This window comes from Emiliania huxleyi (assembly GCF_000372725.1).
Source record: "Emiliania huxleyi CCMP1516 chromosome Unknown EMIHUscaffold_167, whole genome shotgun sequence".
In the NCBI taxonomy this organism is placed as follows: domain Eukaryota; phylum Haptophyta; order Isochrysidales; family Noelaerhabdaceae; genus Emiliania; species Emiliania huxleyi.
In genome coordinates this window covers 20,247-40,161 of record NW_005200911.1, presented here as the reverse complement: position 1 = coordinate 40,161, position 19,915 = coordinate 20,247, and the positions used below count along the sequence as shown (strand labels likewise).

The 19,915-nt window shown below is 65.3% G+C and overlaps 8 protein-coding genes across 8 annotated transcripts in view; 4 read left to right on the top strand and 4 right to left on the bottom strand.

Annotated features, from left to right (window-relative positions):
* EMIHUDRAFT_423761 (biotin synthase, BioB) overlaps positions 1-1,512 on the top strand; it is a 3,293-nt gene extending 1,781 nt beyond the window's left edge. The window contains exons 6-7 of the mRNA XM_005784831.1: positions 871-991; positions 1,064-1,512. Of these exons, the coding sequence (XP_005784888.1) occupies positions 871-991; positions 1,064-1,067 (125 nt within the window). The 3' untranslated portion in view covers positions 1,068-1,512. The remainder of the gene's footprint in view (positions 1-870; positions 992-1,063) is intronic.
* Positions 1,513-2,151: 639 nt separating this feature from the next.
* EMIHUDRAFT_49436 (hypothetical protein) lies at positions 2,152-2,388 on the bottom strand (the record flags this gene model as incomplete). Its single annotated transcript, XM_005784830.1, has 1 exon — positions 2,152-2,388. A coding segment is annotated over one exon (237 nt), but the record flags the coding sequence as incomplete, so codon positions are not given.
* A 476-nt stretch (positions 2,389-2,864) lies between these two features.
* EMIHUDRAFT_230776 (hypothetical protein) lies at positions 2,865-3,450 on the bottom strand (the record flags this gene model as incomplete). Its single annotated transcript, XM_005784829.1, has 2 exons — positions 2,865-2,960; positions 3,040-3,450. The coding sequence occupies 2 exons, from the start codon at positions 3,448-3,450 to the stop codon at positions 2,865-2,867; spliced, it is 507 nt and encodes a 168-aa protein (XP_005784886.1).
* Positions 3,451-3,796: 346 nt separating this feature from the next.
* On the top strand, positions 3,797-5,297 carry EMIHUDRAFT_456061 (glycosyltransferase, family 25). Its single transcript, XM_005784828.1, has 5 exons — positions 3,797-4,016; positions 4,043-4,591; positions 4,661-4,714; positions 4,793-5,233; positions 5,262-5,297. Exons 2-4 carry the CDS (start codon positions 4,046-4,048, stop codon positions 5,093-5,095), a joined length of 903 nt encoding a protein of 300 aa, XP_005784885.1. The 5' UTR covers positions 3,797-4,016; positions 4,043-4,045; the 3' UTR covers positions 5,096-5,233; positions 5,262-5,297.
* Positions 5,298-6,167: 870 nt separating this feature from the next.
* On the top strand, positions 6,168-7,280 carry EMIHUDRAFT_429577 (hypothetical protein). Its single transcript, XM_005784827.1, has 3 exons — positions 6,168-6,287; positions 6,356-6,558; positions 6,949-7,280. Exons 1-3 carry the CDS (start codon positions 6,285-6,287, stop codon positions 7,199-7,201), a joined length of 459 nt encoding a protein of 152 aa, XP_005784884.1. The 5' UTR covers positions 6,168-6,284; the 3' UTR covers positions 7,202-7,280.
* Positions 7,281-13,038: 5,758 nt separating this feature from the next.
* On the top strand, positions 13,039-14,348 carry EMIHUDRAFT_456059 (hypothetical protein; the record flags this gene model as incomplete). The annotated part of the gene is made up of 2 exons (XM_005784826.1): positions 13,039-13,614; positions 13,682-14,348. 2 exons carry the CDS (start codon positions 13,039-13,041, stop codon positions 14,270-14,272), a joined length of 1,167 nt encoding a protein of 388 aa, XP_005784883.1. The 3' UTR covers positions 14,273-14,348.
* Positions 14,349-14,407: 59 nt separating this feature from the next.
* EMIHUDRAFT_230770 (putative metacaspase protein) lies at positions 14,408-17,288 on the bottom strand (the record flags this gene model as incomplete). The annotated part of the gene is made up of 8 exons (XM_005784825.1): positions 14,408-14,437; positions 14,653-14,855; positions 14,926-14,980; positions 15,050-15,078; positions 15,766-16,138; positions 16,209-16,402; positions 16,475-17,191; positions 17,279-17,288. 8 exons carry the CDS (start codon positions 17,286-17,288, stop codon positions 14,408-14,410), a joined length of 1,611 nt encoding a protein of 536 aa, XP_005784882.1.
* A 741-nt stretch (positions 17,289-18,029) lies between these two features.
* Positions 18,030-18,740, bottom strand: EMIHUDRAFT_456058 (hypothetical protein). The gene is made up of 2 exons (XM_005784824.1): positions 18,371-18,740; positions 18,030-18,265 (listed from the first exon to the last, which is right to left on the bottom strand). Exons 1-2 carry the CDS (start codon positions 18,719-18,721, stop codon positions 18,230-18,232), a joined length of 387 nt encoding a protein of 128 aa, XP_005784881.1. The 5' UTR covers positions 18,722-18,740; the 3' UTR covers positions 18,030-18,229.
* Positions 18,741-19,915: the final 1,175 nt, after the last annotated feature.

Genomic DNA, 19,915 nt, shown 5'->3' with positions numbered 1-19,915 from the left:
ATACTCGCTCCCTCGACCTCGCTCCCTCGACCTCGCTCCCTCGACCTCGCTCCCTCGACCTCGCTCCCTCGACCTCGCTCCCTCGACCTCGCTCCCTCGACCTCGCTCCCTCGACCTCGCTCCCTCGACCTCGCTCCCTCGACCTCGCTCCCTCGACCTCGCTCCCTCGACCTCGCTCCCTCGACCTCGCTCCCTCGACCTCGCTCCCTCGACCTCGCTCCCTCGACCTCGCTCCCTCGACCTCGCTCCCTCGACCTCGCTCCCTCGACCTCGCTCCCTCGACCTCGCTCCCTCGACCTCGCTCCCTCGACCTCGCTCCCTCGACCTCGCTCCCTCGACCTCGCTCCCTCGACCTCGCTCCCTCGACCTCGCTCCCTCGACCTCGCTCCCTCGACCTCGCTCCCTCGACCTCGCTCCCTCGACCTCGCTCCCTCGACCTCGCTCCCTCGACCTCGCTCCCTCGACCTCGCTCCCTCGACCTCGCTCCCTCGACCTCGCTCCCTCGACCTCGCTCCCTCGACCTCGCTCCCTCGACCTCGCTCCCTCGACCTCGCTCCCTCGACCTCGCTCCCTCGACCTCGCTCCCTCGACCTCGCTCCCTCGACCTCGCTCCCTCGACCTCGCTCCCTCGACCTCGCTCCCTCGACCTCGCTCCCTCGACCTCGCTCCCTCGACCTCGCTCCCTCGACCTCGCTCCCTCGACCTCGCTCCCTCGCTCCCTCGACCTCGCTCCCTCGACCTCGCTCCCTCGACCTCGCTCCCTCGACCTCGCTCCCTCGGTCCCTCGACCTCGCTCCCTCGACCTCGCTCCCTCGACCTCGCTCCCTCGACCTCGCTCCCTCAGCTCGCTCCCTCGACCTCGCTCCCTCTAGGCGACAAGCTGCTCACCACGGCCAACCCCGCCTTCGACGAGGACATGCTCATGTTCGAGTCCCTCGGCCTCAAAGGCAAGCAGCCATTCTCGCACCTCCGCAGCGTCTCGCCCGAAAAGGCAAAGCACACCGCACCACCGACCCGCAGCCTACCAACCCTTCGCGGAACCTGCTCGGGCCATTCCTCTCAGGTGAGCGCGCCGCCGTCCGAGCCGCCGCAGCGCATCGCGCAGCAGAGTGCAGCGTCCGCCTGAGGCAGCGCCGCCTACGGACCCCGCGCGGCGGGAGGTGTCTGCGCCGCCGCTGCTCTCGCGGCGCACACCGCCCTCTGTCATGGCGCCCCCCCCCACCCCCCCCCAACGTACCCACGCATGCCTCGACGCGCCTTTGAACGGCAGCTCGACTCGCGGCACGGCGGCCGCGGCCCGCCCATGGCGCATGGGACACCTCCGAACGCGGTGCACCAGACTGCAGTGTGCAGACAGCTGAGTGCTAGAGTGGGCAATGGGCGCATGTGACGATATACGGCTTTAAAGAGCGGAAGGTCTCTCTCTCGCTCTCCCAGCTCGCCCCCGTCTGTGTGCGGGGAGTCCGGGAAACGGGTAATGCATATTTCGGTTAGTCGTAATAGAACATCGCAAACATGGACCGGACGTCAGTGTCGAGACCTCGAGACTCTCCCACCTGCACCTCCACCTATCCCTTCCACCCCGCCCCTCGCGCCCCTCCGCCACAGCTCTCCCTCGCTGTGGGGCGGAGTGCTCGACGCGGGTGTCTCGCCGCGTAGCCTGTGTATGCGCTCTCGTACTCCCCTGGTTGCATCTCGCCCGCCATTCCATTGGCACCTCGCTGAGACCGACCGGGATTGTCGAGAGCTCGAGACTGCTCGCCCCGCTTAGTCTGCTTGCGGGGTGCACGCGGCATCGCCCCGTCAGTCGCTGTAGCTGTCGCTGTCGCTGCGGCTGCGGCGCGTGCGCCCGCGGTCGCGCGACGGGCTGCGCTTTGCCGGCGGCGAGCGCGAGCGCGAGCGGCCACGGCGAGGGGGAGAGCGGTCGCGGTAGTCGCGGCGCGCCGGCGAGCGGTCCCGCCGCGGAGGCGAGGGACGGCCCCGGCGCGGCGGCGAGCGACCCCCCTTGCGGGGCGGCGGCGAGCCACGCCGCGGCGGCGGCGAGCCGCGCCGCGGGGGCGGCGAGCCGCGCCGCGGCGGCGATCTGTCGCGGCGGCGCGGCGAGGGCGGCCGGCGAGGCGGCGCCTTGCCGTTGGTGTCGCCGTCGGAGGCGAGGCTGACGCCGACGCGATTCGAGTCGAGCTGGCCGCCGTCCATGTGCCGGACCGCCTCCTCCGCCTGCTGCCGCTTCGCCATCTCGACGGTGGCCGTGCCCTTGGAGAGGCCGACCGCGCTGTCCACGGCGAGGTCGACCTTGACCACCTCTCCGTAGTAGCCAAAGATCTCGCGCAGGTGCTCGGCGGTCACGTTCCGCGTCAGGTTGCGCAGCCGCAGCACCGCGTCCTTGTCGGCCGGCCGCGCCGGTCCCCGCCCACGCTCCGGCGACTTGGACGACGAGTACGAGTACGAGTCCGAGTCGCTGCGCGACTTGGCGGCCGGCTTGGCTTTGGCGGCCGGCTTGCCGGCGGGCTTGCCCGCGGGCTTGCCCGCGGGCTTGCCGGCGGGTTTGGCCTTGGACGGCTCCGGCGAGTCCGAGTACGAGTACGAGGAGCTCGAGGAGGAGCGCGGCATCTCGGCCGTGTGCGTGTGGGTTTTGTGATCGTTGTGTGCAGGGGAGCACGCCAACTGCCTCGCCGGCCTCGCGGGAGTCGCCCGTGTTAGTGCCAGTGCGCGCCAGTCCATCTATGATCTAAAACAGCACGCGGAAAAGAATAACGCGCGTGACCTCAGCGGAGCTGGGAAGAGGACCGCCGCAAGCGGCGTGGCGTGGAGCGGTTGTGCATCCCTCCGGGGGCCCCTCTGCGCCGGGGAGGCGTTGTTGGGGGCTAGGACGCAAGCGTCCGTCGCCCTTTTTCAAACTCGGGGCCCACTCCGCTACGCTCCGACCCGAATTTGGAGGGCCTGAAAAGTTTAAGGTGTTGCTGCGCAAAAGGGGAAGACGCTCCACGCACAAAAAGTATATGTATCAGTTCTTACGAACGTACTTCCTCTTAGGCGGACCCTCCCGATGCCAGGACGCATGCGGCCAACAACGCTATTCGTGCGGAAGAGCCACTGCAAGCGGACTGTGCCCCCTGAGCCAATGCGGCGGCGAATGGCAAAGCGCATACAAAAGTCGGGGTCGCAGAGAGCGTCGCGCAGCAGTTGAGCATGCTCGTCGGTCGCGTTGTTTAGGACGCCACGCCAATTATCTGCGCGCCCATCTGTTGCCTGGCATCCCCGGCGAATTCGTCGCTCGTGATCAGCTCCGCTGCCGCTCGGAGCAACCAGTGCCGTGTCGAGATGAAGCTCCGCGACGACGCCCGTGGACTGCACGCGCAGGGAGAGGCGCACGAGCTCCCGCACGGCAAGCGACTTCTCGGCATGCGCCGCCTGACGCCTGTCGGCATCCCATTCTTGCAAGCAAGCCATTTCTACCGACCGCGTATTTGGTCGACGGGACGGACGTTTTGGTACGTTTTGGCACCAGCTGAAGGCTTGCGTCCGCAAAAGCCCGTTGCCAACCCCCTTTTTGCCGGAGTCTCGCGAATCAATTGGCCTCCGCTCAAGGTGTGAACATATTCGCTGCGTCAAAAGCAGGCCGCTCAGCTGCTCCGCTTACACTTACCTGTGAAGTGTGAACAGCGGATTTCGAATCAGCGTTCTCCTTGAACGATATCGGTGTCGAAACACCGCTCTGACAGCGCTCACAGCTGTGTGTGTGTGCAGTCAAAACGTGCAGAGGTTGTGCCGGGTCCCGTGCCGAGTTCATTTTATAAGTTGGTGCAGGCTCTCGACCACCGCCATCGGTGAGCGGCGACACCTACTAGCTCGCGTCCGCACCCGCCCGGCCGCCTGCGAGGGTGTCGCTGGCTGGCCGCAGCGCTGGACCCGCACAAGCCGAGCCATCGGCGGCGACCGGGTCGAGGGCGAAATCGGCCCCTCAAAAACGGCGCGGTCTCCCCTGGGATATTCCCAGACTGCTACTCGCTCGACAGCTTGGATCCTGTTCAGTCAGAGCTTACTGATGGCCCCTCAGCGGGCTGCCATCGCCGCCGCCGCTGCCGCTTTCGCGCTCGCCTTTGCAGGATGTGCAGGCCTACGAGCGCTCGTGCGCTACCGCCGCCGCCGACTTCGCCGCGCCAGCCATCTGCCAACCTATCTGATCTCGCTCCGGCGCAGGCCGGCCCGCCGCGCCGCCGCCCTCGACCGCGCGGCGAGGGCCGGCCTCTGCAGCGTGAGGGTGCACGACGCTGTCGACGGAAGGGAGCTGGACGCGACGGAGCTCCGGTCGCGTGGCGTGCGCCTCTGGCGCGGCTGGCGGCTCGAGGGCGCGCGCTACCGCTTCTACGCGCGCGATCTCAAGTGGGGAGAGGTCGGCTGCGCCCTCTCCCACCACGCAGTCTGGGAGGAGGTTGCGAGGCGGCGGCTGGCGCGCGCGATTGTCGCGGAGGACGACGTCGAGTTCACGCCCGCCTTCGAGGAGCTGCTCACGGGTGCGCTCGCCCGCCTCGACGACCTCGTCGCGGCGGGGCGGCTCGCGCCGCCGGACCTGCTCTACCTCGGCAGGAAGGCGAGCCGACGCGTCCTGCCTCGGCGCCGGGCCACACTCCCGTCACCGGGGCGACTCTTGGCTGGACAGGCGTGCTGGCCAGCCCGTGAGGTGTGCGTCGACGACCCTCCGAGCGGCGTTGAGGTATGTGCGGCCGCGGGAGGGCGGACGCCGTGCTCCCCTCCCGCCTCTCGCGCCGTCACGGCTCCGCGCCGGGACTAGGTGCGGCTGCGGCTCGTGCGGCCCTCCTTCTCGTACAAGACGACCGCGTACGTGCTCTACGCCTCGGGCGCGCGCAAGCTGCTCCGCTCCGGCTTCCTCTCGCACCTCCTCCCGCTCGACGATTTTCTGCCCGCCCTGTACGGGCGGCACGAGCCGGGGCCGGGCCTCGCGCGGGCGGATGTGGACGCGCTCGTCGCGGGCGCGCCGCGGCTGACCGCTTACGCGGTGCGGCCGCTGGCGTGCTGGGAGCGGCGCGGACTCAGCGACACGGAGGCGAGCGAGGAGGTCGCGGGACGAACTTGAGGATTCCCGCAAGCATGCCGGTCGACCCCCCGTCCCTAGCCCCGTCCCCGCGCGGGCGGCGCACGCGCCCCGCCGGAGCCTCAAATGCACCCCTTCGTGGGAACGAATAAATTTCTGTGGCTGGGGTGCAGCGTGCAGGCAGCGAGGCAGGAGAGCAGGCAGCGAGGCAGGAGAGCAAGCTTGTTATAGGGATAAACGAATCACACGACCCCAGCGCGACCCCGTCGAGCGCGGAGAGCGGCGCACACTGCTCACTTGCACTAGCCTGACGGCGTGGGGGCGGGGGGCGCGGCGGACACGGCTTTTTTTTGTTCACGCCGTGTTGTGGCGAGCCAAATATATTGAATTATATTAAAATGTTGGTTCGTGTCCGAGCGGGAGCCTCGGTCCGAGGCGCTGCGCTGGCTCAGAGCGAGTTCGCGCTGCGCTAGGCTCAGACGGCGAGTTTGCGCTGCGCTAGGCTCACAGTACACAAACCTCAAACGGCGAGAGTGTGGGGAGTGCGCTGCGAGTGCGATAGACTATCTAACCGATAGAAAGAAGGAGAGACGGAACGCCGCGAGAGGTGTGTGCACAGACGCACAGTCCACAGACGGACGCAGCAGTGGACCGGGCCGCGTGCTGCCGTGTGCTGCCGCGAGAGTCGCGAACGGCACGCCAGAGAGGCCCCCCCGCGAGCCGCGTGCGTGCCCTCGCGGTGCGGTGTATCGGCTCTCTTCTCGCAAACGTCTGGCCGTCTGTACCCAAAAGCGAGTATATGACGGCGAGGCGGCGGGGCGGGCGGGCGGGGGGGGGGGGGGCTCGGCGGTGGGGAAATCGGGGGGGGGGGGAGCCCCTTCCCCCGGCAGGGGCAGGCGGCACGGGCGAAACCCCAAGCGCGGAAAGCCCGGGCTGGTTGGGGCGGGGCGACAGGCGACAGGGTGGGCGGGGCGGGATCCTTGGACAGCAGTCGGACATGTCCGCGTTTCGAGAATTGAGACGGCTTCCAAAAATTTTTACAACGAAGGCGCTCTCAAAAAGAAAATCGGCTACATACATCATGAGAACCATCCTCGCGCTCTGCTGCGCGCTGGCCGCGGCGTCCGCGTCTGCGCCGTCGGCCGACCGCCGCGGGCAGCGGCGATTCCCGCGTCTTCAGCTCGGCCTCGGCCGCCGGCGGTCAGACAGGAGCGCGCTCGCCAAGGCCTTTATGGTGAGCGCGCACACACGAAATCTTGCGGCCGCGTCGGCCCTGACTCACGCCTTGCCACGCGACCCCAGATGTCGGAGCTCAAGTTCACCACGGACGAGCCGGTCGAGGGCACCGACCTTATCCAGTTTCGCGGCAAGGGCGACGATTACTGCGCCTTCATGGAGCCGCTCACAGAGCAGCTCTGCAACGAGCTCGGCGTCAAGATCCGCTGCTTCGAGGTGTGGCACGACAGCAGGAACCTCGAGCTGCTGCAGAGGCTCGACGCTGGACGGTGAGCTCCGCCGCACTCACGCTTAAATGCCGACGGGCGCCGTGGCACGCCTTCCAGTGCTTCCCAACGGGCAGTCCGCCCACCGCACCCCATCACGAATCAGCAGCCTCGGGTCCCAACCCCCCCGGGGCCGCCTTCATCCGGGTGCAACAGCACGGGGCCCTCAGGAGGGAGCCCCGTTTTGGGGACCCTCCGCCTCTCCGGGCCCTGACACGTCAATTAGCGCCAGCCGCGCCGGGCGCTCACACCGAGTGCTCCTTCTGCCGGCTGGCGTCAGTCGACCGTGGCACATCCCCCCCCCCCTCCCCCCCCCCCCCGTTCCCCCGCGCGCGTGCGGCTCGCCGACCGTCCAGCCCCGCTTCCGAGGCTGCAAAACTCCCCTCGCCCCAGGTGCAACGGCGTGCCATTCTTCTACAATAAGCGCTCCAAGCAGTTCATCTGCGGCGCAACCACGTACGAGAACCTCAAGACCTGGGCGCTGGGCAAGACGTGCGAGGAGTTTGCGCCGCCGCCGGAGCTGGAGAAGCTCGCGCGCGAGCAGCAGGAGGGCCCGATGAACAAGGTGCAGGCGCTCATGGCGGAGGTGACTGCGAAGGCGAAGGCGATGATGGACGAGCGGCAAGAGAAGGAGAGCGCCGAGTAGCAGAGTCGACTAGATATTAAGCGAAAGTTAGAGAGCGGGGCCAGTGCGTCTTTATTCGAAAGACTTTCCGGTTGACGAACCCGGCGAGCGAGGGGTCCCCGCGCATGACGCAATTGTCCTTACGGCTTTACTCGATACTCCATATCTCGTCCACACCACACACACACCGTGGACTTTTAGCTTAAACTCTGGGAGAAAAGGGAGAGGGGGTTGTGTTCTCTAGGCCCCTAAGGGCCCTACGCGCGGCGTGAGAGCTCGGAAGCGAGCTTTGCACGGCGATCGAGGATGGCGCGGTTCACCCCCTTCACACCGAAGCGATGGAAATGCGTCTCTCTCTCTCCACACATGATATTTTATGTGTGATTTGTGTAGGGATTGATGCGATCATGAGACTTGAGAGCTGTGGCGTTACACCTTACACAGCAGCAGCTCAGTTGGGACTAGGGTTGGGAGTTCGTGCCTCACCCTCCCTGCTCCCAGCGCCCTCACGACACGTTCTTCCAGGACCTCGACACCTTTTACAGAAAACCGAAATGCAGTAAAAGGAGCGTACCCCCGAGGAACACTGTACACGTAAAAATAAGGTTAAGGAGAGCCTCGGGCCCCTCGTGCCGGGTGGGTGCAGGGAAGGGAGGGAGTTGAGGTGCACGCCGCGCGCGCCAGGGGGCAGGGAAGGGGGGGGGGAGGGGGGGGGGGCGCACCGAGAGGGCGACCACGAAGGACTTCCGGTGAAGCCGCCACCCAGCTCCTCCTTGCAAGCGCCCATGAAGGCTGGCGGTGTCTCGGTGATGCGCGCCGACCTCGATGCCGCGACCTCGACCTCGACGGATGCTCACGAGGCGCAGTGGCGCGCGGGCGTGAACCGGCAGGCGCAGCCGGAGGCTCTCTCGCACCAGCAAGCTGCTTCACAGGCTGCTGCCGCCAAGCGCAAGGCAAGCGCAATGTCACCGGAGGAGCGGAAGGCGAAGCGGACCGCAGACCAGAAGCGAAGGCGCGCAGCTGCAGCGGCGACAGCGGAGACGGCGGCTGCTGAGGCGGCGGCTGAGGCGGCGGCAGTGGAGGCGGCGGCAGCAGAGGCGGCGGCAGCGGAGGTGGCAGCAGCGGAGGCGGTAACAGCGGAGGCGGCGGCAGCGGAATCGGTAGCGGAAGTCGACAGCAAGGACGGCGACGAGGACGAGCACGATGACCGGCCCGACATCGACGAGCTCAACGAGATGCTCGAGGCCGATGGGCAGGATCCCATCGACGACGACGAGTACGTTGCCTTCAGTGAGTGGTGCCTCTGCCATGGGTTCGAGATGCACGAGGAGTCCTACTGCGACTGGATGGGCGATCATGATGGCGGCGAGCGGTTCCACGCCGAGCGCGAGATGGACGATTATGCCAGCGACGAGGAAGATTCTGAGCCTGCCAAGCAGGTGCGTGCACAACTGAGCTCTCTCTGCTCTCCGTGCGGTGCTCCTCACTGCTGTTCTCTCGCTGTTTGCAGACGTACTGCTTACCGTACGCCGAACTCAAGCGCCGCGTCGATGAGGACACGCTGAGTCGCCCGGGCGAGCCGCAGGAGGAATGGGACGAGCGCATCTATCAAGATCGTGTCGCACGTGGCGTCGACGTCGGCTACTATTTTGAAGGTAGACGTGCGCGTGAGCTTCGGGCTGAGCGCATTGCAGCAGCTGGCGCGCCGCCGCCGCCGCCGCCGTCCTCCGGCACTGCTGCCGCTGTCGAGGAGCCGGAAGATTGGCTCGCTCGCCATCCGCTCGCCAACTACGGCAGCCATCCAGGCGATTGGCAGCCGTCGGGCGGCGACCACGACGGGTGGGGCTCACCTCCGTCGGACTGGGAGCCAGATGACGACGAGCCACCCGCGCAACCAACCGGGCAGCCAGCCGAGCAGCCAACAGTCGTGCCCGCTTATGCGCCGACCCCACGTGCCATGTTCTTTCACCGCGGCAGCTTTACTTCTCAGCAGCGGCTTGACGCGCACACCGCACACATGTCGCCCGGCGAGGCCGCACACCATCGCTCCCTTGCCCCTGCCCCTGTGCGCGGTGCTGATGGCTCCGTCATCATGGAGGCGTTCGATCCTGAGGGCGAGATTCCGTATTACTATGCAGTGGGTGACCCCGGCCGTCCGAACTACGGCCTCTTCAGTCCAACGGGCTACGGCGATCGCGACACATTCTACGGCTGGCTGGAGGGGGCGATCGGCTTCCTCACATCGCCATTCCGCTCACGACGACCATCGCAGCCGCAGCCGCCTTCGCCGCCCCCGCTGCGATCCCAATTCACTGGGCCCGATGCCGCCCAGCGCTTCCGTGAGGAGCAGGCGAGATGGTTCAGTGCACATGCTGATGGCGCAGAGTTGCATGGCACGCGACGTGAGCAAAACACACTGTTCGATCGGCTGAAGGATCGTGTGTTTGGCTATCGACGCGATCGCGCAAACCCGTCGGGAACGCCACGTGCAGCGGCGTGCACCCTGCGTGAAAGCTGAGTCCAGACTCTGAACCATGTTGTGTGTTTGGCGCGGTGAAGATAGATGGTAGGTAGGAGCTGTCTCCTGTGTTTGCGATGTGTAGATTGTAGGAAGGAGCGTCTCTAGCGTGCGTGTGTCGATTTGTGCGAGACGTATGTCATTCGGTATGTTGTGAGTGTGCAATAGCGTGTTTCGTTCATTTTTTACAACCAACCTCTGACCTGCCTCGGAGTATAGCTCCGCCACACTCGGGAAGTACGCACGCACACATGACAGCGAGGCGAGCGTTTAGCGAGCCACCAAGCTAGTAAGCTATAAGTACGTACATTCCCGTAGGAGGACTCTGCTGACAGGGTTTGCGATGAGGAGCGACCCGAAGGGTTTCTCGGAGGTTAGTGCACCACTAACCGCCGAAGCGCAAGCGCTTGGAGCAAGAGAACTGCGACGTATCGGTCTCATACTAGCACCCCACCTCGCGAGCCGACGTTCTGGCTCAGCGAGGTTGCTGCGGAGCACTCGCGGACCGGTTCTTCTGGCCCGGCGAGGCCGCTGCGGGGCACCCGGCGGCTCGGGTCACTTCTCAGCGCAAACTCAGTCGAGCAGGAGGTAAGGTGTGTGTGTAAAGGCGGCGCGGCACGGTAAGGGTCGGTGGTAAGGCAGAGCGGCGGCAAAAGACGGCCTTTTTCCTGTTCGAAGAATTCTTAATATTTTCTGTGGCCTGGCTCCCATGTCGCGTTCGTATCGAGGCCCGGGGTCCCCTCCAGTTTTACCACTCGATTGTCCCTTTCCTCTCTAATTCTATATACTCTCCTGTACGAATGGTTGGGCAAGTATAGTGAGGGACACGATCCCGGCGTGAACACGACTAACTGACGGATCCGCTCCTGACAGTCGCACGCACCGCCCTGTGGCGCGTGCGACTGTCTTTGTTTGAAGTTAAAAGTCGAATCAGGGCGCCGTCGGCGTTGTCCCTGGATTTCCTCTCACGGACCGCCCGTCCGGCACCCGCGCTCCGGGACGCACGCCGGCGAAGCACATTAAGCTGCTGTACGGCCCCGGCATCGCCTCCCCTGGCTTAGCTCTCAGTCAAGATATTGTGCACATGGGTAGCCTCTACAATGTACACACCGACACTGAACCTCCCAGAGCTCGTCCCGGTCCGTCACGGCCATCCTTGGCCTCCGGAGGGCCCCCGGCCGCGGCGCGGTGCGGCGGCGTCACAAATCCGACCACAGAGCACCGGGACGCGGTCGGGCGATCTGAGGCCCAACTAGGCGTATGCATTGACCATTCAGGGCTATCACCTGGACCCATCAACAGGCGCCTGTGGCGCCGTGGTCACGAGGTGTTGTTCACACCTGCCCAACCATTCATACAGCACAGTAGCCCGCAACAGTAAGGGGAGGGCTCCCAGGGCTTCGAGGTTTTTCCTCTGTGTGTGTGTGTGTGTGTCCTCTGTGTGCACGTACAATTACATACATATTCGTGCCGTCACACTGGGTATCGCACACTAGACTACGACTAGATCCGGACAACAAATCCCAAACAAATCCCAAGCGTCTCTCAAACACAAGATGCATGCTCGGGGCGCGGGACGAAGTTCTTCGACGCGCTCCGGATCATCCGCCTCATCCGCCTCGAGAAGAGATCGCGTAGAGGATACCCGTAGAGGTCGCGGATCCTCATCTCTTCCCTCCCCGATTCGCTGTCCGCATTTGCATGCAGTGCGCGGCAAGAGTGGCTTGAGGGGCTCTCCCCCGCGGCTCACAATCTCTCGCAAGCTACACTCGACATGGGGAACCGCATGTGCGGGTTGGGGCACGAGGGCAATGAGGATAGCATGCGCCAGCCAGGCGCCGCCTCATCCTCAAAGCACTGATGCGTCATGAGACGTCGCCGCACCGTCACGGCACGGCCCACCAAGAAGGTGGCGCCATGAATCTCTTCGCCGCCGGAAGTTTCGCCGCCGGGAAGTGCACTATATGACCAGACCACCCTCATGCCCGCCTCACACATCGCCTCCGCCTCCGCCCTTGTCGATGCCGGTCGCGCCCCCTCTAGTCGTCCCTGTCGGACATTGCAGCTGATTGCGGACGTGCGGGGGCTGTCACGGCCGTCTGACCAGAGACGGCACACCTGCTCGCACACGCGAGCCTCCCAAAGGAAGCAGCCATCAGGCGGGTTGTCGAGCATGTGCATGTACAGCAGGACGATTCGGTCCCGGTCGTGCCACCAGTAGCTGTGCGGCCACGCCAGAGGCGCGAGCTCCGCAGCTGTCGGCCTCCGAGGTCTCGCCCCCCACGGGCCGCCGTCTTCGAGGTCGAACAGCACATCCTCACGATGGGACGGGAGGTACTCCTCATCGTAGTCGGAAGCGTCCTCATCGCACCAGTCCCCATCCCACGGGTACCCCATGCCGTCCACACCAGCCTGCTCCGCGAACTGGCAACCTCCTCGAACCATGCTTCCTGCTGCGCCCGGCGGGTGGGGTCTGGCGACCAGAAAGGAAGACTGTCCTCGTACTTGCTCCAGCCTCCCGCCACCGCCGCCGCCAGCTCGTGTCGCGTTGGGCGGCGAGCCTGCGTGGTGTGTGTGGGGGGGGGGGATGGAGGGCGGCGGCGAGGCGGCGCCGCGTGGGAGGGAGCGAGTACCGCCGCTTCCGCCTTGGTCGCCTCGGCCTCCCTCTCCGGCGCGGCCGCCATGTTCATCTTGATGGCATACAGTGCGCGCTGCCGCTTCGAGGCACCGGCCGGCAGCTCGACCGCCGCCGTCGCCTCCTTCTCTTCGCGAAGGACTTGCGGTAATCGCCGCAGGGGCTCGGCAGGTGGCGCGCGCGGATTTGTGACGCCGCCGCACCGCACCGCGGCCGGGGGCCCGCGCCGGAGGACGAGGATGGCCGTGACGGACCGGGACGAGCTCTGGGAGGTTCAGTGTCAGTGTATATATTGTAGAGGCTGACCATGTGCACAATATCTCTCAGTCTAGCTAAGCCTGGGAAGGCGATGCCGGGGCCGTATAGATAGCAGCTTGATGGTGCTTCGCCGGCGTGCGTCCCGGAGCGGTGCCGGACGGGCGGTCCGTGAGAGGAAATCCAGGGACAACGCCGACGGCGCCCTGATTCGACTTTTGACTTCAAACAAAGCCTACCGCACGCGCCGCGTCGCGGCGCGTGCGGTAGGGATTGAGGATTTTGTCAGATCGGCGTGTTCACGCCGGGATGGTGTCCCCGACAACCATTCCTCCAGCAGAGTAGCAGTGCACACGGAGTGCACTCGGCCGCAGCGGCGTGCGTCGAATGACGTCGGCACCCCCTCTGCCGTCAGCCTGCCCTGACCGCACGGGCACATGCTCGCGCAAGATGCAAGGCAAGCGCGGAGCGTTTGTCGGGAGAGACATCGTTCCATGCTGGATTGCGGACATGGATTTCGAGGCGCCCCGTCCCGTCGTGGACGCGGTGGTGGCGCGGGCAAAGCACGGCATCTACGGATATACGGACGCGTCTGCGGAGCTTGAGGACTTGACCCTTCGAAGGCTCAAGACGCTCTACGGCAGCACCGAGACGCCCGATCGCTCATGGCTGCGCTGGCTCCCCGGGCTGCTGCCGGGCTTGCACCATGCCGTGCGCGCAGCCTGCCAGTCCCGCGAGGACCGCGTCGTCTTGCTCACGCCGCTGTACCCGCCGTTCCTCGCTGCCGTCGAGCGCAACGGCGCCACCCTTGTTCAGATCCCGCTCATCGACTCAGGCGCATCGTCTATCGAGATTCGGTTCGATTTGGACTGGGAGAGGCTCGCCTCCGAACTGGCACACCCAGCGACGCGGCTGCTGCACTTCTGCAACCCGCACAACCCCGCGGGCCGCTGCTGGAGCCGCGACGACCTCGAGCGCGTCGCGAGGCTTTGCGTCGAGAGCGACGTTGTCATCTGCTCTGACGAGGTGTGGCAGTCCTCGACCCCCCCCACTCGCGTTCGGAGCCCTCCACTCGACGGTGGCCGCGCCTCAGGTGTGGGGAGAGATGCCGCTCGAGCCGGAGCGGGCCCCCTTCTGCTCGATGCTCGGCCTGCTGCCGTCGGACGGCGGGGGTGGAGACGTCCCTGGCTTGCGCGAGCGCCTGATCTTCCTCACATCGCCCTCTAAGTGCTTCAACGTGGCGGGGCTGGACCTCGCCGTCGCCGCCGTCCCGCACGAGCCGCTGCGGCGCCGCTTCTGCGCGGGCGGCTCCGACGCAGCGGAGGTGACCCCGTTCGGCTACGTGGCGGCGACCGCCGCCTACGGGGACGCGGAGTCGGAGCTGTGGAGGCAGCGGCTGCTCTTGTACTTGCGCGCGAACCGCGACTTCGCCTTTGGCGCGCTGACGCAGGCGGAGGGCGTGCGCGCGACCTGCCCAGAGGCGTCCTACTTGATGTGGGTGCAGGTGCCGGGATTACTGGCGGGCACCACCGCCGCCGCATTCTTCGAGGCGCACGGTGTCGGCCTCACCGGCGCGGCCGAGTTTGGAGGAGGCGACGATTGTGTCCGGCTCAACTTTGGAACCAGCCGTGCCACCCTAGAGGAGGCGGTCTCACGGATGCTCCGCGCGCTAGAGAACCTGTAAGGTGCCTCGTGTACTTTATGGGCTGGTTCTAGTATGTGTGTATCGGACCCTTCAAGACACATCGGTCATCTTGTATCGGACCCTTCTCAAAGCCACACATCGGTCATCGCGCGCGAAGCGACACACAAGACTCGGTCAGTCGGTCTTGGACAGAAACCACGATGCCTCACGCGCAAGACCGAGAGAAATAGATGGCGGACCGCGGCAGAGCCAGGGGGACGTGGCATGACAGCATGAACAGAGAGCGCGAAGGCCGCGTAGACTCAGCCGCATGCATTGTCATCTCCTCTTGAAAGACTTGACCAGCTGCGCGCACGAGGATACCGTCAGCAATGTGGGCGAGTTGTGTGTCGCGCGGGCGTGTCGCGGGCGGCGGCGACCTGCTGCAAGAAATAGTTTATCGGTGGCTTGTGCTGCTTTTTCGGTTTTGGCCCTGCCAGCGCCATGCACCGGTCCAGCGCCAAGCGCATCTCGGTGCAAGACGCGTTGTTGCCGCCCTTTGCGTCGAGGCACGACAAGTACCCGACCAGCTGAGGCCCGCACGGAGGAGCACTGCCTCGCCGAACCTTGACCTTGAGGTCGTCTAATGACGCGCTACCGCCGGTGCGCTTCGTGCCCATTGCGAGGGCCGTCTGACTCTACTGGGTTCGGACTTTTTGCGGGTATGGTATGGTCGGCGCAACCCACCTCGAGACCATACCCCCCCGCCTGCTGACAGACCCAGCCTCCCTAGGCAGCAGGCGGTCAGGACCATACCCCCCCACCCTTTGGGGGCACCATACCATACCCCGGAAAAAGTTGGAACCCTGATTCGCGTGCACGAAGAAAAGGTTTTTTTCACGCCCGGCGCGACGCCGCTGCCTCCGCCCTCGCCGTCGCCCTTCCCGCCAGGCAAGGCTCCGCGCCCGCCGCCCTCGCCGCCGCCCTTCCCGCCGGGCAAGGCCCCGACCCCGCCGCCGTCACCGCCACCCACCCCGCCCGGCAAGGCGCCCACGCCGCCGCCGTCGCCGCCCTTCCCGCCCGGCCTCGCCCCCACGCCGCCGCCTCTGCCGCCGCCCTATCCGCCCGGCAAGGCACCGAGCCCGCCCCCGTCGCCGCCGCCCTTCCCGCCCGGCGCGACGCCGCTGCCTCCGCCCTCGCCGTCGCCCTTCCCGCCAGACAAGGCTCCCCGCCCGCCGCCCTCGCCGCCGCCCTTCCCGCCTGACAAGACGCCCACCCCACCACCGTCGCCGCCACCCGACATTGCACCAACGCCGCCGCCCTCCCCTGAGCCCTCTCCACCACCGCCACCTAACCCGAAGCCCCCTGAGCCCTCTCCCCCCCTACCGACACTCCCACCTCCACCCTCTCCTCAACCGCCGGAGGCCTCTCCTCCGCCACCGCCTTTCCGAGTCCCATTCCCAGTGCTGTTGCCTCCAGCGTCACCAGAGCCAAGCCCTTCAGCACCTGGCTTCGAACGAAGCCCTGTTCGTTTAAGCTGCGTGCGCCGGTACCATCGCCGTCCAAGTCAAGGCCGGTGATGTCTTCGAAAAAGTCGACACCGTCCTGCAGGTTGAAGTCGACCTCGAAGGGAAGAAAGTCGTTGATGTCGTCCTGAAGCGCGTAGAAATCGAGACCGCGAGATCCGTCAGCTGGTGAGAGCTTAGAGATTGCTTTCTCGATCCACTCCTTGATTGGGCCTGCTGGAGCGACGCCCTTTGCGTACTCGAGGCCACTCGAGACGGCGTCAGTCAGCGCCCGAGAGGTCGTCACCGGATCCGGGTCGGTGAACGCGGGGGTTTCGTCGCTGAACTCTCTGTTGGAGTGCATGGTAATCAGTTGTGGCATCTTCTTCAATTTTGCATACCGTCGCATTTGCTCCAACATCTGTCCGTGGCGGGAGGTTATACTCAGATCAGGTGCAGAGTGGGGTGATGGGCGGCGAGCCAAGGCACACCTCAGCGGGTTTTGCGCCCGGCGTATAAGCGCCGAGGAAAGCGCGGGTGCATATGCCGCCCTCATTTGTTTCGAAGGCCTCCTGAGAGTCAAGTGCCGCCGAGACGCAAAAGATGAGGCCGTTTCCGTCGTCGTATTCGTACTCAGGGCCAATAGCGGTGCTTTGGAGCTCAAAAGGCAGGTCAAGAATGGTACCTGTTACAGGGGAAGCAGGGTGAGCGCTGGGCAAAGTGACGCAGCCCCGCGCAGTATGTGCACCTGAATGACAGCAATCCATGAACACCATGAGCGACGAGTCGTTGCGGAAGGCGCAGATCTCCTTCAGATCGTCGTCGGTGAGCAGTCCAGCTTCTTGATAATCGGTCGGAATCATGCATTCGTCCAGCCCGTCCGCTTCCTCGCCACTCGTGTCAGCTGTCTGAGCGCCATGTCCAGAATAGCTGATCCAGCCTTGTCTGTTCGGCTTTGCATCGAGCCATTCGCAGAGGGCCTTGATGTTGCTCAACATGCCCTCCCTAGTTGAGTGGTCCAACGCCAAACTTTTGCTTGGGATGGCCTGAACCTCGCCGTCCGCGAAGCGAACCGTTGTCTCTTCGCCGAGTGCAGCCTCAACCACTGTCCCTCGCTGGCCCGATCGCGTGTGGCTGGGATCGATGACAATCACGGGCTCGCCTGACTTCCTCGTAGACGAACTGTCCTCGTCGCTGATAAAGGTGACCTCGTACCCGTTCTCTATTAGCATCTTCTCCATCGCGCGCTGATCGGAGACTGCACCCGGCAGGGCAACGTCTGGATTATTGGGGTACGAGCAGCATATGCACAGCCCGCGCCGTTCTACTGGGCTGTTCAGCGCGAAGGCGTCCGACTGCGCTCGCTTAGCTTTGAGTGCAACCGCAGCTTCGGCACTGGCCTTCTGAGCGGAAGCCTTAGTGGCCGAGGCGGCGACCTTTGCCTTCGCTGCTTCGACGTGAGAGGCATCAGTCTCTGCAAGAGAGAAGACTGACTGACTGAGTCAATCAAAGAAAGCTCAACGACTGAAAAGAATTCAGTGAGTCAGTCAGTCTTACACACCTCCTAGCATGGAGGACGGGCCCACACGCACACACGCTGCACACGATTGGCTCGGGAGCCGACACGAGGCACGCTGTCACCGGCCGTAGCACTGGGTCCGGACTGCTGGACGCACAACACACAGCTCACAGTACAGCTCACGAGGTGGCGCTATATAGTGGGGTTCGCGGGCACTGAAAAGAATTTTACGCAACAAAAAAGCTTTACAACACAGGCACGGGACTGGCGCGCACTGGCACCGTGGCACATGGAAAAGAAAAGAAACATGCACGTGCGCTGCAGCGGCGCGCGCTGCCTCGAGTCTCTTTGCGTTGAACGAGGCGCGCTGCGCACACGCGGAGGGGGGTGGGGGCGGCTGCCCCGGCGTGGCGGCGCTCGGCGCCTGGCCCTGGGCGCTGTGGAGGGCGCGGAGCCCGGGTGTGGCGTGGGTTCCTCGATGCGCTCGAAGCTCGGATTGGGTCCTCGCTCTGCGACACTGCGTCCGGGGGGGGGGGGGGGGGACCGCGACTGGACGGGGCTGCGGGGGCGCGGCAGTGGCCAGTGCCAGTTTGGGAGGTCTGATGATCTCACTCTGCTCTCTCTCTCTGCAACTTCTGCTTGGCGCGGGGCGTGGAAGCGCTGGGCCGCTGGGGGCAGGGGGGCGAGGGGCGTCGCCGCGTGCCGCGGGCGTGGCGTGCAGTGACCAATGTGTGCGCGTGTCGTGGGCGAGCTGGACTCAATGTGGTTGTTCGCCCCGCGCGCGGGGAGCGCGTTCTCTATTCTCTTAACTCTTATAGCACGTGACGGAACAAGCGGGGTATCTCGTTTCGCGACTACTCACAGTCTCTACACCAGGCCTCGCAGGGGACGGAGATCCGACCAACAGTTGGAAAGCAGAGCTTGCGATTGCGTTCGTGCGCGTTGCTCCACTGCCCTCCTGTCTCGGCATGTTCTGAAAATGACGCGGCCGCGTCAGCCACGCCCGTCGTCTTTGCCGCCGGAGGCAATCTAAGGAGACGGGGAAGGGGGTGATGGCCTCGAGACGGCGGGACGGAGTCTCTAGGCTAGTGGACTAGCGGTGGACGAACTACAGAAATGCCGTGGGAGCCGCACCTTGGTGCCCAGCCGCTGGAGGTTCTTGAAGAAGAAGGGGACCGAGAGGGCGACGCCAGCGACGAGGACGCCGCCGACCTGGAACGAGCTCTCCTCGTCGTTGCGAAGGGGCTTGGGCTTCTTGGCCTCGCGCTCGGCCGCCGCCGCCGCGTTGGCGCGAGCGGCGATGGCGGCGATGGCATCGTCGTCCGCCAACGCCACACGAGGGGCCGCAGCCAGCGCAAGGGCGCCGGCACCGAAGAGCGGGAGGGCGTTCCGGCGGCTGACGCTGGCGTCGGTGGTCACGGCCGAGCGCGACTGGGCCGGCGCAGGCGTGAGAAGAGCGGTCGAGGCCAGAAGGGCAGCGAACATGGCGAATTCGGAGGTCGAGGTGCCTGAGGTCGATACGGCGCTTTTTCTTTTTTGTGGGGGAGGTTGGAAAGCTTTTTACCCACCACCGCACCCACGACATCGGCTCGGTGGAGTACGCAAGACACGTGGCCGGCCCGACCGGAAAAGCAAGCATGACCTGCACGGGCATCGACGACTTTAAGCCAGTGCTTTCCGCGATGGGCTTCTCAACGACCACCGACCTGCCCTACAAGGCCATTGCCAAGCTTGTCCTCCCGGCCGGGAAGATGACAGATCCAGCCGCGGCTCTGCCGCTGGCCGAATGGGTCATCACACCCGCGGCGTTTCAGCGCATTGCGCCCAAGCTCGCCGTCTTCATCTCCAAGGAGCCCGACGACATCTCCCAGATCGATTCCTATTCGAAGTGGCTCGTGCTAGTCGAGCGCTTCCACGCCGAGGCGGACGAGGCGACCCTCGGGGAGTGCGAGCTCCACCCGGAAGACTTCTTCCGCGCGGAGGGGCTAAACGACACGGAGCCTGCCCAGGCCCCCAATCCGAAGATATACACCGCCGAGGAACTGCCTCTGGTGGCCTGGCCAGACACGACCTTCAAGACCACGGTGGCGCTGCACGGCGTCAACACCACCGCCGTCCTCGCTGGGGCGACGTGTGCGACGCGACGACCCGCGCCCCCACCGGAGCGGTCCTGCTGTACGACATCGCCGGACTGTGCCTTGCCGCCGCCGACCGCCACAACTTCCAACCGTGGACGCGCCACTTCGGCACATTGGCGATGGCATTTCACGCGAGCGGCTCCGCCAACCCCGCGACGCCGTCTCGCGCGCTTTTTCTTTTTTGGAACGTTGGTTCAATTACAGGGGGGGATAGGTTTTTCTAGGTTAGGTAGGAAGGTGAAGAACAGTCAAGCTCGGATTGGACACCAACGCGGTATGGGTGGACGCGAGACAGATGACGACGACACGCGACGACAGGGAGGGGGGGAGAGCGCTTCGCCCACCCCCCCACATCGACCCCCCCCACACACAACAAGGGCCTCACGCAGCCTTTCCCTCTGAGCAAAGTTGCGGATACACCCTGATGAAGAGAGAGTAGTAGGTTAGGCTCCAGTACTCTGACTGGATCTGCCGCGCCGACGCAATCACGCCATTCTCCGACCAGTCGTAGTCGGAGAGGAGCATGCCAGGCCAAAAGTTG

Excerpts from the sequence above, each read along its gene's own strand:
- EMIHUDRAFT_429577 (XM_005784827.1), top strand. Across the intron at positions 6,559-6,948 it reads CAGAGGCTCGACGCTGGACG|GTGCAACGGCGTGCCATTCT; the intron begins GTGAGCTCCGCC and ends CCCTCGCCCCAG.
- EMIHUDRAFT_456061 (XM_005784828.1), top strand. The coding sequence starts at position 4,046 with ATGGCCCCTCAGCGGGCTGCCATCGCCGCCGCCGCTGCCGCTTTCGCG. Across the intron at positions 4,592-4,660 it reads TGCTCTACCTCGGCAGGAAG|GCGTGCTGGCCAGCCCGTGA; the intron begins GCGAGCCGACGC and ends TTGGCTGGACAG. Across the intron at positions 4,715-4,792 it reads ACCCTCCGAGCGGCGTTGAG|GTGCGGCTGCGGCTCGTGCG; the intron begins GTATGTGCGGCC and ends CGCCGGGACTAG.
- EMIHUDRAFT_456058 (XM_005784824.1), bottom strand. The coding sequence starts at position 18,721 with ATGTTCGCTGCCCTTCTGGCCTCGACCGCTCTTCTCACGCCTGCGCCG. Across the intron at positions 18,266-18,370 it reads TCCAGCGGCTGGGCACCAAG|ATTGCCTCCGGCGGCAAAGA; the intron begins GTGCGGCTCCCA and ends CCGTCTCCTTAG.